Source organism: Lactuca saligna, chromosome 7 (genome assembly GCF_052625555.1).
Source record: "Lactuca saligna cultivar CGN05327 chromosome 7, ASM5262555v1, whole genome shotgun sequence".
NCBI lineage: Eukaryota > Viridiplantae > Streptophyta > Magnoliopsida > Asterales > Asteraceae > Lactuca > Lactuca saligna.
This window is the reverse complement of record NC_136423.1, coordinates 182,623,615-182,637,730: the sequence shown is the minus strand read 5'-3', so window position 1 is coordinate 182,637,730 and position 14,116 is coordinate 182,623,615. Positions and strand designations below refer to the sequence as shown.

General features: G+C 33.7%; 3 protein-coding genes across 4 annotated transcripts; 1 reads left to right on the top strand and 2 right to left on the bottom strand.

Moving 5' to 3' along the window:
• The first annotated feature begins 7,672 nt into the window (after positions 1-7,672).
• On the top strand, positions 7,673-10,031 carry LOC145003891 (calcineurin B-like protein 2). 2 transcript variants are annotated; one of them, XM_078962797.1, is made up of 11 exons: positions 7,673-7,791; positions 7,904-7,963; positions 8,176-8,230; positions 8,334-8,403; positions 8,498-8,658; positions 8,769-8,851; positions 8,925-8,984; positions 9,056-9,164; positions 9,241-9,374; positions 9,534-9,646; positions 9,739-10,031. In XM_078962797.1, the coding sequence occupies exons 5-11, from the start codon at positions 8,535-8,537 to the stop codon at positions 9,794-9,796; spliced, it is 681 nt and encodes a 226-aa protein (XP_078818923.1). In that variant the 5' UTR covers positions 7,673-7,791; positions 7,904-7,963; positions 8,176-8,230; positions 8,334-8,403; positions 8,498-8,534; the 3' UTR covers positions 9,797-10,031. The 2 variants fall into 2 exon arrangements, with proteins under 2 accessions (XP_078818923.1, XP_078818922.1); XM_078962796.1 differs by lacking the exon at positions 8,176-8,230.
• A 469-nt stretch (positions 10,032-10,500) lies between these two features.
• Positions 10,501-12,160, bottom strand: LOC145003890 (regulatory protein RecX family protein). The gene is made up of 6 exons (XM_078962795.1): positions 12,027-12,160; positions 11,652-11,911; positions 11,308-11,524; positions 11,122-11,214; positions 10,959-11,046; positions 10,501-10,877 (listed from the first exon to the last, which is right to left on the bottom strand). Exons 1-6 carry the CDS (start codon positions 12,098-12,100, stop codon positions 10,608-10,610), a joined length of 1,002 nt encoding a protein of 333 aa, XP_078818921.1. The 5' UTR covers positions 12,101-12,160; the 3' UTR covers positions 10,501-10,607.
• Positions 12,161-13,011: 851 nt separating this feature from the next.
• LOC145007523 (kinesin-like protein (DUF868)) lies at positions 13,012-13,896 on the bottom strand. Its single transcript, XM_078966440.1, has one exon. The coding sequence runs from the start codon at positions 13,894-13,896 to the stop codon at positions 13,012-13,014; it is 885 nt and encodes a 294-aa protein (XP_078822566.1).
• Positions 13,897-14,116: the final 220 nt, after the last annotated feature.

The following is a 14,116-nucleotide window of genomic DNA, read 5'->3' as shown; positions in this document are numbered from 1 at the left end:
TTCTAATTTTTACGAAATCTGAATATAATTCATCCAGCGAAACTAATATTTTTTCTGAAAACAATCATCGCATATTTTGCATAACTTAATTTCGTATTAATTTGAGTAATTACTTATATCTATTTAGATTTATTCGATTATTTATATTTTTTGTATATTTTATACATAATAGTTTTTTTCGATACATAACAAATTATGCTTTAAAATGTTATATTGTATAACTGTATAAAGTGTAATCCACTCGTTGTCAGATGAGAACCCGGAGGGAATTTTCCCGGCGATTGTTATCTTGGGAGATGTCCTTTACAAAAGGTCACTCGCCTTTCCAAAATAAGGAGCACACATTGTTGAACAAGCTCATTCAAGTGGATATGGAGGACATGTCATCATCTAAATGTTTGCCAAGAAAATCATGATCCAAGGTCCCCTATTAAAAGTAAGGATGTCAAGAGATGCGAGTAATGTAAACTCCTTTTATTTGATGGAATTTACTTTCAAAATGTTGCATCATGTTGAATGGTGGATCCATTGTCTACCCTCAAGGCAAGACCCCGAATGAAAAAATTTATTGTATATAAAGAAAAAAATATTGTGCAGGAACATGGCTCTTTATCTAAAAGCTCACATTAATCATTCTCTTGAAAAAACATAGAAAATATTTAAAATAAATGTCAATGTTACACTTTATGACTAGGTCGGTTCTATGTATTGAAAATATAAGTTAAGGCTTAGGGCCTCATTTTGTAAAGGGCCCTACTTAACCCTAATCTGCTAATGTTGATTATTCTAATATTCTATACTTTCTCAACTTCTCTTCTCGTTTCTGCATTCGCTCATACATTACACGTCTCAAATTAAAACGACGATTACACTTCTATTCTTCTTCCTTCCTTCTTCATCCTCCCACACTTGTACTCTGAACCTCTGATTGACTAGTTCTTTGTTCTCGATTCTAGTAGACTTTTCCAATCTCGTTATTGAAGTGTTGAAGAGTGAAAGAAAGGTTGCCTGATTTGGTGATTCCTGAACAGTTGAAAGAGCTTATGCCTTATGTTCTTCTTCCTTATCCATTCTCAACTTCTCTGAAGGCTTTGATGATTCAAGGTATCTACTCATATCTATTAGGATTAACTGCAGATTTTTCCATTATCCGTTTATGTTTTCACTTTATTCCTTCTATTCTCGATTTTTTGTTTTGATTTTTTATTTTTGAGTTAGTGTTTCCACTCATTTTTACCTTGTTGGTATCTTTAGGAATATTATAGAACGTTAAAGGTTTCTAGCATCATTAAAAGGTATTACAACTTATATGATACCTTAATTTGTTTTCACTTCATACCTTAATTTGTTTATATCTTGTGTTTTTGTGAATTTGTGTTTACTGAATTGACTGTAACTACTATAATCCTGCAAGTTTGAGTTATCATTTTAACTAAAAACTGCAAGTTTAAACTAAAAAAAATAAATAAATAAATAAAATAAACAAAACAACAATCTTCACTTTTATATTTTTTCTATTACAGAATATAGAATTAGGGTTGGACCGAATTTGAGTTTTCCAATTTTGAGCTTTCCATTATCATCTATTCTCAAGGCAACGGGTTTTTCTATTAATCCATAATCCATTACTTCAAGTTTATCGTTTGTTCATTTGTAGTGTCGGTGATTATTCATTGTTCTTATTAATCAAATAACTAATAATAATGTCTAAGATAAAATATGAGTCAGGAGTATGGATTGACTTACAAACTAGATTAAGTATAGTAAATGCTAAAGAACCCTAATTTTTTGGTTCGTTTAGAGTCTCCAGATTGTTTGAGCCGCCCATGCTTTATGACATCATAACCAAACAGTTGGAACTTAGAACAAACAGAATTTAGTATTTTATCTTTTAATTTCTAATACATCATATAACCTGCCAAAAATATTATACACCATGTCAAAAAATAGCTTCAAACATAAGGTCTTTTAACTGCATAAACAAAAACCTCAACACATATATTATCCATAACAAAGAAAAAGAAACAACCTAAGCATTAGTCACCAAAAACTATCTTCTTTCTTGTAAAACAACATATCACAAATTGATAAATTTTAGGAAACAATCAAAAGAAAGAGAAATAAAACAAAGTTATTGAAAGAAAACATGCATATGTGTTACGATGTAACACATAAAATAAATAAAACAAAGTATTGCATAAAATATCATTTAATTTTCACTCAAACTCATTTGCAATGCAATATATAAAATAAATAAAACAAAGTATTGCATAAAATATCATTTAATTTTCACTCAAACTCATTTGCAATGCAATAAATGATTGATTATTAAATAATTCTCTATTATTGATTGTCTAATTTGCTAACTTCATTTGCATTAAGTACTGATGTTTGTTGGTCAAACTTCTAATGTGAACGCGAATAACAAATTTACCTTCAATTTGCTATAGAGTACTCCATGTTTTATAGTAAGGAGTATGTATCCAACATTAAGATTGAAGCATATCCTTTTGTTATTTTATGCTATTAACAACCTACCACCAAACAATCTAATCATGAATATGTCTGACATGAAATCATATTTTAAACCCAATATTTTATCCGCTAAAAATATATGCAAACTAAGACCCTGTTTGATTTGGATCTAATTGAGTCAGTTAAGACAAAAATGTCTGACTCAGTCATCACAAAAAAAAAAAAAAAAAAAAAAAAAAAAAAAAAAAAAACCTTGCTGACCAAGAAAGTGTGAAATTGATTCCACCGTTGCCCTTGAACCAGCACCACCCTCACATCCTCCTTTCTCATAGCCATCAATTTAATCCCTGAAAATGGAAAAAGAAACAAGAACAAAGGCAACAAACGAGGTGGTCAGGTGGAGAATTAGCAAAAAGAAACACGGAAGGGTCAAAGGGGAAAGAAGGGTGGAGCATATTAGGACCAATGATGGCAGATCAATCGATGGGGGCTGCTCCGGCAGCTCTTCTTGCTTCTTTTTTCCTAACCCGACAAAACACGAAGAGGCTTTGCCTCTTTCATCTCTCCAGAAATTGAGGTGCGAGAGGTTTGTTGCCTCTTTGATGTCACTGGAAAAAGAAAACAACCACCACCAAGGAAATGGGTGTTTCATGTTTGGGTATGGCTTCTCTGTTGCCTCTTTGACTCTATGAGGGCAACTGGGCAAGGAGGAAGAAAAAGAGAAAGAAAAGAAGAAGCAATATGTGTACACGTTTTTTAGATATCAATTAGGAAATAAGAAGAAAAAGAAACAAAAAGTGTATTATTATTATTATTATTATTATTATTATTATTATTATTATATAGTGCATAAGGGTAAATGGTCATTTTGTATCAGTCAGCATATTCAGTCAGATGTACAATCAAACAATTTGTTTGCTTACTCAGTCAGAAATTATCAATTAGACAAACATTTCTCAGTCAGGACTTTCTCAATCATCAACTATTAAACGACCCCTAAAAAGAAATTAAAATGAATAATGTGTAAAGGAATAAACTTTATTTGAATTCGCCCATAATTTCAACCAATATTCTAGCTACATCTATGGAACTATGATATGAAAACATGATTCTTGTGATGTATACAGAAAGAAGAGAGCTAATCCTAGTAGAGTGTGAATCGATTTTACTAAAAATTAGTCGATTTCAGAAAAGACTTAACCAATTTCAATAACAATCACAATATGATCTAAATTTAACAACAAGAATGTAACGCCGTAAATTTTCAAACAAAAATTTTTATTTAAAAACACAATTATCACATTTCAAATTCATAAAAACCCACAATTATCAAGTTATCAGAACACATGTTCCAAAATTGAATATATCACAAATCCAGGATCCTCCAAAAAAACATATCTCCAACTCGGGTGTGTGTACAATCAAGTCGATATCTTCCCGTGATCCTAAGAGGTACCTGAAACACATAACACATAACACGGTAAGCACAAAGCTTAGTGAGTTCCCCAAAATACCACACACGTCACATTTTCCACTCGAGGTTACTCGATACCATCCTTTGGTCAATGTGTCTTAGTGGAGACCCTCCGGTCCCACAGCTCGGGTGGACCATCCGGTCCTAACTTAATAAGCTCATGATAATAATAATAAATACAATAATCAACATAAATCACAAGACATGATGCAAGATATCAAATACTCAATATAACACATAAGACCCTTCGGTCACACATTGATAGCACTCATGGTAAGTACAACGAGAAGACTCACCACGTAATCAAGTAAGTAATAATCTCATACACGAATCTTTAACTAGCCTCTGCCTAACACATAAGATAATAATCTCTAATCAACACTTAAATCACGACTCGAAATAAGCTAGGTTAACCTCTCTCTCAAACTCATGGAATGGGTAAAAGACCATTTTACCCCTCCATGGTCCCCATACTCCCTACTATGATGACAATGCAACAATGACTCGGGTTATGTCTTCATGTTTTCTGCCATGGAATGACCGATTCATCTTCTCTTCATGCTCCAAAGCTCCAAACTCCATGCTCCAAGCTCCAAACTTCATGCTCCAAGCTCCATGCACCATAATGCCTACAAAATAAATCAAAAATGGTGAAGTACGAGGCATTTTTAATGAAATATGCAGTTGCCCAAATAATTAACTATTTACAAGAATTATGAAGTAGAATGCTATGAAAGGACGGAAATAAAAATGCAAAATAGGTGCATAAAATGCACCTATCAAACCTCCCCAAGCTTAGACATTTATTGTCCTCAAGAAAGAACAAAATTAAGAATCACCCTAGAGAAGACAATATGTGACTAAAAAGAAACTAGGATGAAAATAATGGAAGGAACGAAAAGGACTAAATGGAATTGAGAGTGAATGCATGCAATAAAAGAAAAACTAATGAAAATAACATATGTACAAAAAGATTAACAATGCTTCATATATATATATATATATATATATATATATATATATATATATATATATATATATATATATATATAAGATATATATATTAAATATTAATGTAATAAACAAAAAAAAAAAAAAAACGAACAGATTCAATCCAATTAACCTCATTGTGTCATACAGTCGAAGGTGTACTTGTTGTGTCTTAAGATAACTTGGCATTAACCCCACAAAGACATATATAATAATTAAAACAATATTTTTAGCCATTCCCTGACACAACTTAACAAATCAAAAGTTACAACACTTGTTCACTTTTACAGATATCAGGTTAGCACATGGAACAAATTATGGCCTCACTCTCATGAAAACATGTTATGATAAAAATGCTCAATCATTTTCATTTTACAAAGCATGACAATGATTGACTCCAACTATTTGTTGACTAACAATAATCTTTTCTAAAAAATAATTTTCTAATAATTCTCTAATATTTACTTAGATTAGTTATATATTTCAAACCACTTACACCGGTCAAAGTAGTTTACAGTAAGTCCCGATGTCATAAGTTCAAGTCCAAGTCCAAGTCCAAGGAGATCTTGCCTACAAGCTTGCATGGGGCTTCCATGGTCATAAAGTTTGCACCTTTATGCCATAGAACCCTTCCTAGATCCCAGATCTGAAATATAAGTCACTTGGGATGTCCCAATCCCGAGGACCAAGGTTCTTGAACCAAAACCTTCATAAAATGGAAACAAATAGATCCAAGAGAAGAATGATCAAGTTAGGGACTTGATTACTAGAAAATGTAGCAAATTGAGTGTAGTTCCTAGATCTACTTCTTCCCTCTTGAACCTTATATCATCTTTTTCTTCCACAAGCTTCAAAAGGCACAAATAATACTCAAAATGGGAAGAAATAGCTCAAGATCACTCAAAGTGGATTAGGGTTTCGAGATTAGGGTTTGGAGGTGATAGAGGTTGGGATGGAGGCTAGATATAATGCTTAAATAGGGTGCAAGCCCTAAAGATTAGGGTTTCATCCAACTTGTCCTACTCGCCGAGTCAAAACCCCGAATTGTCGAGTAGCTCACTTAAAACTCGTGCATTTTATGCCTTCTACTCGATGAGTTAGGGCTACCAACTCGTCAAGTCCCTCTCTCAAAATAAATAAATAATTAAATTAAATGTGTACCAGGGAACCAGTCGTTACACTTTTGGTTTTAAAGTTTTGCTTGGGAAGTTCCCGGGTTTCGCTAAAATCTTTGTATTAAGTTTTACTTATCTTAATTCAAGTGTAACTTATATTTATGGTCATAATCGTTATTATGAACCTATAAATAAGGTTTATCTATAATTCTGGTTATAATACTGATTGATCTACACACGAGAAATGTGTATAGAATGGTCACGTTGACTTGGTTAATGGGTTTTAGGAAGGCTATAAGTCGAAATGGCCCTACATCCCAACTGTCCGGCTTGGCTGATCCTTATTTGATAGAACTATTGGTATTCGTTGGGATTAGTGAAAGATCTAACTTTCATTATTAGATTCTTAATGATTAATAAGTAATAATATTATAGGTTAATACTCGTTAGGCATGTTGCCCTCCAATGGGATCTCTAGAAAGCTGTTAATCTTCCAAGAAACTTTCCAGGTGAGTTATCTCACTACACCATATGTTATAATACATATTCATATATGTTAGGATATATAAGTTAGTAGAGTAAAGCCGATAGTAAAGTTTCTATGTGCCTGTATTAGTGAAACTTAAGATGTAGTCTCTATGTATGGTTTCGTATGTTGGACGGGGCCTGTCATGCAGTTTGGGCGAGGCCCTTTATGTATGTTGGGTGGGACCCATTAAGTAGTTTGGGCACAGCCTGTTTTATAGTTTGGGGTGGGGCCCGTTTATATGCATATATATATATATATATATATATATATATATATATATATATATATTGCGGTATATAATATCTTGAGGAACTCACTAAGTCTCGTGTTTACCTAGTTGAATAAAAATGTTTTTTATGTACTGTGGTGATTCATGAAAATGACAAGGTTCGACTTTACACACGCTCATTCACAACATGTTTTCTCACAATGTAATCATACTTTGATATATTGAATAAATAAAAATGAAATTTTTTGGTTGAAAAATCGGGACGTTACACTGTTAAAAAACAACTCACTTCCAAAACAAATTGAACATTTTTAGAGTGCACACAACTTGAATGCCGACTTACACCACTGTCAGGCATAAGCTAATTTTTGGGTTAACAGACGATTGGACCGACAATCGAATTAGGAATCGATTATTAGTTCGGTTCAACTAAAAAATTAGTTTTTAGAACATAGAATGTGTGAAGCTGACGATGGATGTCAACGATAATAAAGTTTACAAAGGTGTTTCAACACAGAGGATGCGAGGGTGCGTTTTGCAATGTTTCTAACAAAATGAACTGGTGAGGGTTTTTTTTTTTTGGAATTGTATTTACCGAAAAAATAATAAAAAATATAATGATACACAAATAAGATGAAAATAATTAAACATATACAAAATTAGTCATTATTGAACAACTAGATCGCAATAATAATTTCGAATTATAAATCATATAAAAAGTAATGTAATATGTATATAAAAATAATAATGCATTATCTATAAAGTTATTTTTTAATATCTTTGTAGTTATCTCAAGAAATTAACGGTAAGTAAAAACTAGAAAGACGAAAAAGGTTCGATTCGAGTCTATCTGTTTGGTGGTCACGTGATCTACCTCACTGGTCTCCGCCGGGGCTACGGATATGTACCCTATCACCATCACAGGTTATCACCCCCATCAACCATCTTCGTGTCATCTCTCCCATCATTGCATTTAAGGGTAAAATGTTTTCTGGTTTTTTCTATTAATTTATTTTCTTCCATTTTTTATCCTCTGATTTGGGCTTCTGTGAAATCAAATCTCTTCAAATCATTCATAAATCAATCAATAGGGTTCAAGATTTCATCTCGTCTCCATTGGAGCAAAATCAAGACAACCAATATTTCCTAAGGTTAGTTTATGTTATCCGTCTGTATTTCAATTCTTGATTCCTGCTTCCCTTGTTCGAAATCAAGATTATGTTCGGCAGTTGCAAGATCTGCAATTGTTCTAGTGGGATCGAATTGCTGATTCGTTTGAATTTATATGTTGAATTATGATCGAATTGTTGAATTGGATCACGCGGCGATGTTCCTGGTATATTCCAATTGGCGTCATTTACAGATCTGAGATGTATATCAACTTTGATTGCTTCGTGCTGTACTTCTATGTTGAATAAGTATACAGATTTAAATTGATGTGTTGAATAAGTATATAGATTTGAATCGTCATATATTGATTTCGATGATTGTAATTTTTTTTTTCCTGTTTACTTCTAACAGAGACAGAGTGGTTGCCCCGAATAAAAAAAATCAAATATTTATTTTAGCAGCGACACGAAATGGTCGAAAGGTTATTCCTTTCTGTTCATATATCTCTCTTCTGTCTGCTTGTTTGTATATATGCAGGTGAAACCTCTGACTTTTTGTTTTGGTCTTGTTTCCAGTAACGATCATGGAGCATTTTGATGTGCGAAAAGTACCATGTCTCAGTGCTTAGAGGGGGTCAAGCATTTGTTTGCTTCCCTGCTCCATTGCTGTGATCTTGAAGCATACAGACAATTAACAGCCCTTGAAGATCCTGAAATTCTAGCAAGAGAGACAGTGTGTATGCCCTTTTGATCCATATTTCTCACTGTTAGGCTTGCAGAATTGTTGTTTTTGGCATGAAAACGGTCACATATGATACTAACAAAAGTCGTGTATGGTGTAATGCAGTTAGTGTAAGCGAAATAGAAGCACTTTATGAGTTATTTAAGAAGATAAGCAGTGCTGTGATTGATGACGGATTAATCAATAAGGTTTGTACAAACATTCTTTACAGCTTTTATGTTGTTATTTCTTAATATAACCAAACTTTGATATGTATGACAGGAAGAGTTCCAATTGGCATTATTTAAGACAAATAAAAAGGAAAGCCTATTTGCTGATCGGGTACGTTTAAAGTATTTTGATTTTTTTGGACAATGTTATGGAAGGCTGTTGTTGATAGTTTGACTTTTCAGGTGTTTGACTTATTTGACACAAAGCATAATGGAATCCTTGGTTTTGAAGAGTTTGCCCGTGCACTATCAGTATTTCACCCAAATGCCCCCATTGATGATAAGATCGAGTGTGAGTTTTCCAATAATAGAAATATGATTCATAAGTGTGTATCTTTATATATGATAGATATGATTTATATTTGCAGTTTCCTTTCAACTTTATGATCTCAAGCAACAAGGTTTCATAGAGAGGCAGGAGGTGAAGCAAATGGTGGTGGCTACTCTTGCTGAATCCGGCATGAATCTTTCCGATGATGTCATTGAGAGTATCATTGACAAGGTACTTCAACTAGTTATATATATATATATATATATATATATATATATATATATATATATATATATATATATATATATATAGTAATAGTGTGCTTAACCCATTAAGTCAAAAAAGAAAAAGAAAGAGCAGTTAAGTGAAGTGAATGTATCTTTGTTTTAGACTTTTGAGGAAGCTGATACAAAACATGATGGGAAGATAGACAAGGAAGAATGGAGAAGCCTTGTGCTGCGACATCCATCCCTCTTGAAGAATATGACCCTTCAATACCTCAAGTAGCTTTTTGCATCTTTTATTTTGTTTTATTTTGTTTTATGATATGTATGGATGGAATTTGAGTTTAGGGTTTTGATTTTGATTTTGATAGGGACATCACAACAACATTCCCGAGCTTTGTTTTTCACTCAAGAGTTGAGGATACCTGATGAAGGAAGCCATGCCAGACTGCCCGTACCTGAATTTCTTCATTTTCATGTTCATGTTTATGCTTATGCTTATGTTTTATGTTTATGTTTATGTTTCCAACTTGTTTTGATAAGTTTTGCTCTGGTTGAATTAAGCAAACATGATTATCTGTTTGTGGACATGAATTATTCTTATGTTTGCCTTATTTGTTGAATACTGGAATTGATTGATTGGTATTAAAAAGCCATTGCCACATTTGTTGTGTTTTCTATTTGGATTTTGACCCTTGTATTTCTGTAACTTCTATCTAGGGTTGATTAACAGCCATGATATACAGAGAAGGAAAATGGTTCTTTTCCCGTTTTCAAAAACTTAGCAACAAAGATTGTTGATATTTGGAGAATAGCTTCATAGCATATATGCATATGGGCCGACGTTTTCAATTGTTGGGTTATGTTTTGGAGATCCAGAGGTTGCTCATTTACAATTTCTTATTTGTTTGCATTGTAAAAGGATTCATTCGAGTTAACTGGTTTTCCCTGTCATATTTTGTTAAATTACCGTTGTGGCTGTTTTTGTTTTTCCCAACATATTGGTCTCAAGGATACTGGTTCTTTGCCAATCAGTTTCACTTGTTTGACTGATGAAAACTAACGCAAGTAATTAGATCATGCTTGTGGGTATAGTCGGCAATGATGTTTTGAGCCATATTAGTATATAGAGATTCAATCAATGAGTGCAATTATATAGATTTAGATTTAGAGTCAACATGGATAGGATTTCTGGGAGTGTTCCATCTAGTTTAAAGATTAAATAACTCAGCTTGAACCATTAAGGAGGATGCTCGGATTGTAGCTTTTTTAAAATAAAGTTAATAACGCCCCAATTAAAGCCACGGTATTGAAGCCAATTGATGATTCTTGATTTTTGTTTTTCAGTCGGCAGGTCTTTAGCACGAAGCCATTGCTTTGAAACTTGGGCAAACAGATGATCCATTGATGGCTTTGATAACCCAAATCTTGAAACAGTTTCCCCATCTTCTAACACCACTTTTATTGCTTTCTGTGCATCCACATCATTAACTCCCTTTTTGGCCAATGCCTGAAACAGAATCAATTTCCAGCTTCTTTTTTATTATTTATTTATTAAGATGTAGAAAATATCACAGAAAGAAATGCTTACCTGCTTGATCCTACGTGGACCCCAACTCGATGAAGACCATCTTGATCGAGAAAACGATTCAGCATACAACAAATCATTGATAAATCCTCTGTAACAAACTTGAAAAATCAACAACTTCAAAAGGATCATCTCTAAAGAGAATGCATGGTATTTGATTATGCACCTGTTTTGGAAGTCAGAAATCACAGCATTCACAACTTCATGGGAGAATTTCTTTCCTATCAGTTTCTTCTTCAGTTCAAGTGCTGTATATGCTCTGGATACAAATTACTAAAAAATGTTGGGATCTCCATTACAAATAACACAAGAAGCATTATCAGAGTTTAATTTCATATGCAAGGATTTTAACCTTGCACCAAGCAATCTAATTGCTGTCTTCTCAGCTTCTTCTTTAGTTTTAATTGTGAGATTTTTGATTTCGTATTCTCCATTAAGAGAATCATGTCCATCTAAATCCTCATCGAGACCTTCCATGGCATCAAATTCATCAGATTTGTAATCAGGCTCTCCGACCTCTAATCTCACATTTGAATTACAAGTTTTCTTTTCTTTTGATATAACATGGCCTGCATACACATAGACCAAATCTACTTCGGTCATGGCGTTTCTCGTAGAAAATAATCCAGAATTAGAAACATATTTGCCAAGATAAAGAACTTAAAGTTCTTAAACCCTAGAAATAGAGAGATGTACCTTCCTTAAAATCGTTATCCAGTGATTTCTCGTGCACAGAAAATCCTATACTGGATCTATCTCCAGCATTTGAAAACTCAACATACAATGAATCGGGGTTTGTGAATCGACGCACTTCGAAATTATTGGATTCCTTTGAAGCCGGAGTATAATCATTAAATTTATTATATTTTAAAGATTTCTTAGGAGTGTACCTAACTGGGAAATTCATGGAGCTTTCATCCGAATTCGAACAACATCGGACTATAATCATCGTCGCCCTATTGAACCAAAAAAACAACTTATTCATCAACAAATTAACCAACAAAACATCGAATTTTCTACACAAATTATACGAATTATCAGCAAATAAGCTACTAATTAACAATAGTTCACCATGGCTTCACGAAAACTCTGGACTGAAGCTCAAATGCAGCGCCATAAATGCATTTTCCCGCGAATATCGCCATTTCTTTGAAATCTCTTCGAATTTGAAGGAACCAAGTATAAAAGCCCTAAACAGTCGGTAATTTCAGAAATGGCCCGAACTTTGACGTTCTCATTTCACACTTGTCACTTACTTTTTAAGACAAAAATAGCCCTTTTAGTTTCGGGATTTGACAATACAGACCCCAACCCTCCCATGCAACTTTTTATTACATATGTGGCAGTGGACTATCGTATCATCCTCAAGTAGCGCCTAATGATCCCTTTATTTCCAGCTGACGAGACTTGCCCTGTTTGTCGCAAGGCATGCTATGCAGTTCATTGTAAAGAGCTCATGGGTTTCAAGTACCAACACGATCTGGTGAGGGATGTTCTTTTCGATATATTTAGGCACGTTGGAAGGAAGATCAACACTTAGACCAACTGATATTTTGGTATTTGGATGGGTTTGAGGAAAACATGCATGCGTTGATCTAACAGAGGGTTCCTCTCTTGTGTGTTTGGGGAGTGAAGTTTTCACTGTGGGGCAAGCTTCTTTAAAATTTGCATCAAGCAAAGTGGCAAAACATGAGAAACCGTGCATGGAAAATCAACACACGTTTATACCTTTTGCATTTGATACTTTCGATTTCCTTGCGCCAGAAGTTGTGGAGCTACTTAATAGTGCATAGTAATGTTATGGCTCCTAGATCTATAGATGTTGTTTTTAAAAGAATTAGTTTTGTCATCCAAAAAGGAGTTGCGACACAGCTTGTTGCTCGTTTACCTGCAACGTATATGTAAATCTTTCGTATGAATTTGGTAATGAAATTTTCATTTTGGATTAAAAAAAATTATTAATAAACTTAAACTATCATGTAATATGTCGATATAAACTTGATATTAATCTAACGAGATAAATGGCGATTACTTTTAGTTTATTTACATTTTTGTCTCAATCAATTTTCCATACATGAAGAAAATGACAAAACTCAACAGCACAATCATCATCTTCCTTTGTTTTTTCAATACTACATGAAAGACTAGTGGGTTGAAGCCCATTCGTGTTTTGTCTAAAAATAAATATACCACCCGACCCTGAATTTGACCTCATGTACAACCAATCATGCACATCCCATAATACTTGTACTGGCATACCATCCACCAAAAAGTCCTCGTACCCACGAAATCTCCAATGCAAATTGTCAATTCGGATCGAAGCAACATCTACACCAATCCACATTTCAGGTTCTTCATTATTCTCACATGATATAGACGTTTCAATGACAATGTGGTGCTCATTTCCTTTTTTTCCCAACACCGTTTTTGAAGTAAAAAAATTCTTACCAAAAATGTTCTCTTCTTTGAGAAATAATAATGGTTTTTCCAAACATGTCGTTGACTTGCTTCTCCTACAAGCTTCTTCTTCTTGATCTCCAAGTAACAAAACCATGTCTTCATCATATACTAATGCCACGTGATAATCCGAGCAAGGCTCGGGGCTAGTCGAGAAGTTGGCATCTCTTAGGTTCCAATAAACGTCTACACGTTTTTCATCAACCTTGAAGGATTTCAAACCTTTTTTGCCCCAAAATTGCCACGTGTTCACATCAATTCTACATACGTAAGGATCTTCATCTTTTGAGGGGTTTTCTATGGTGATTTGGAGGGAAATGGTGATGAGATTCTTTGACCATGTTGTCGTGACATTATGTGACATGCCATCAATCTTGGTTTTGTATACAGAACTAACAAAGTTCCATGAAGGGTCGTTGGTTATGACCTCCTCTACAAGTTTTTGGAGGGATTGATCTATAGAACCTGCAATATTATTGGACATCGATCTTGAAACTCTTTGGGTTTCTATCCACAAAAAGTTATGCATCACATATATGAACCCTTGTGTTGCATGAAGATTAGACGATAAAATGTATAAAGCTTGAAAATTCAAAGAATGATAACACAAAATAATGGAATCGGTACGGAAGACATGTTAGATGATAAGAACGTTTTTAGGATAAAGTTAATAGTGGAATTAGATAATTCTTTCAATGGTCATT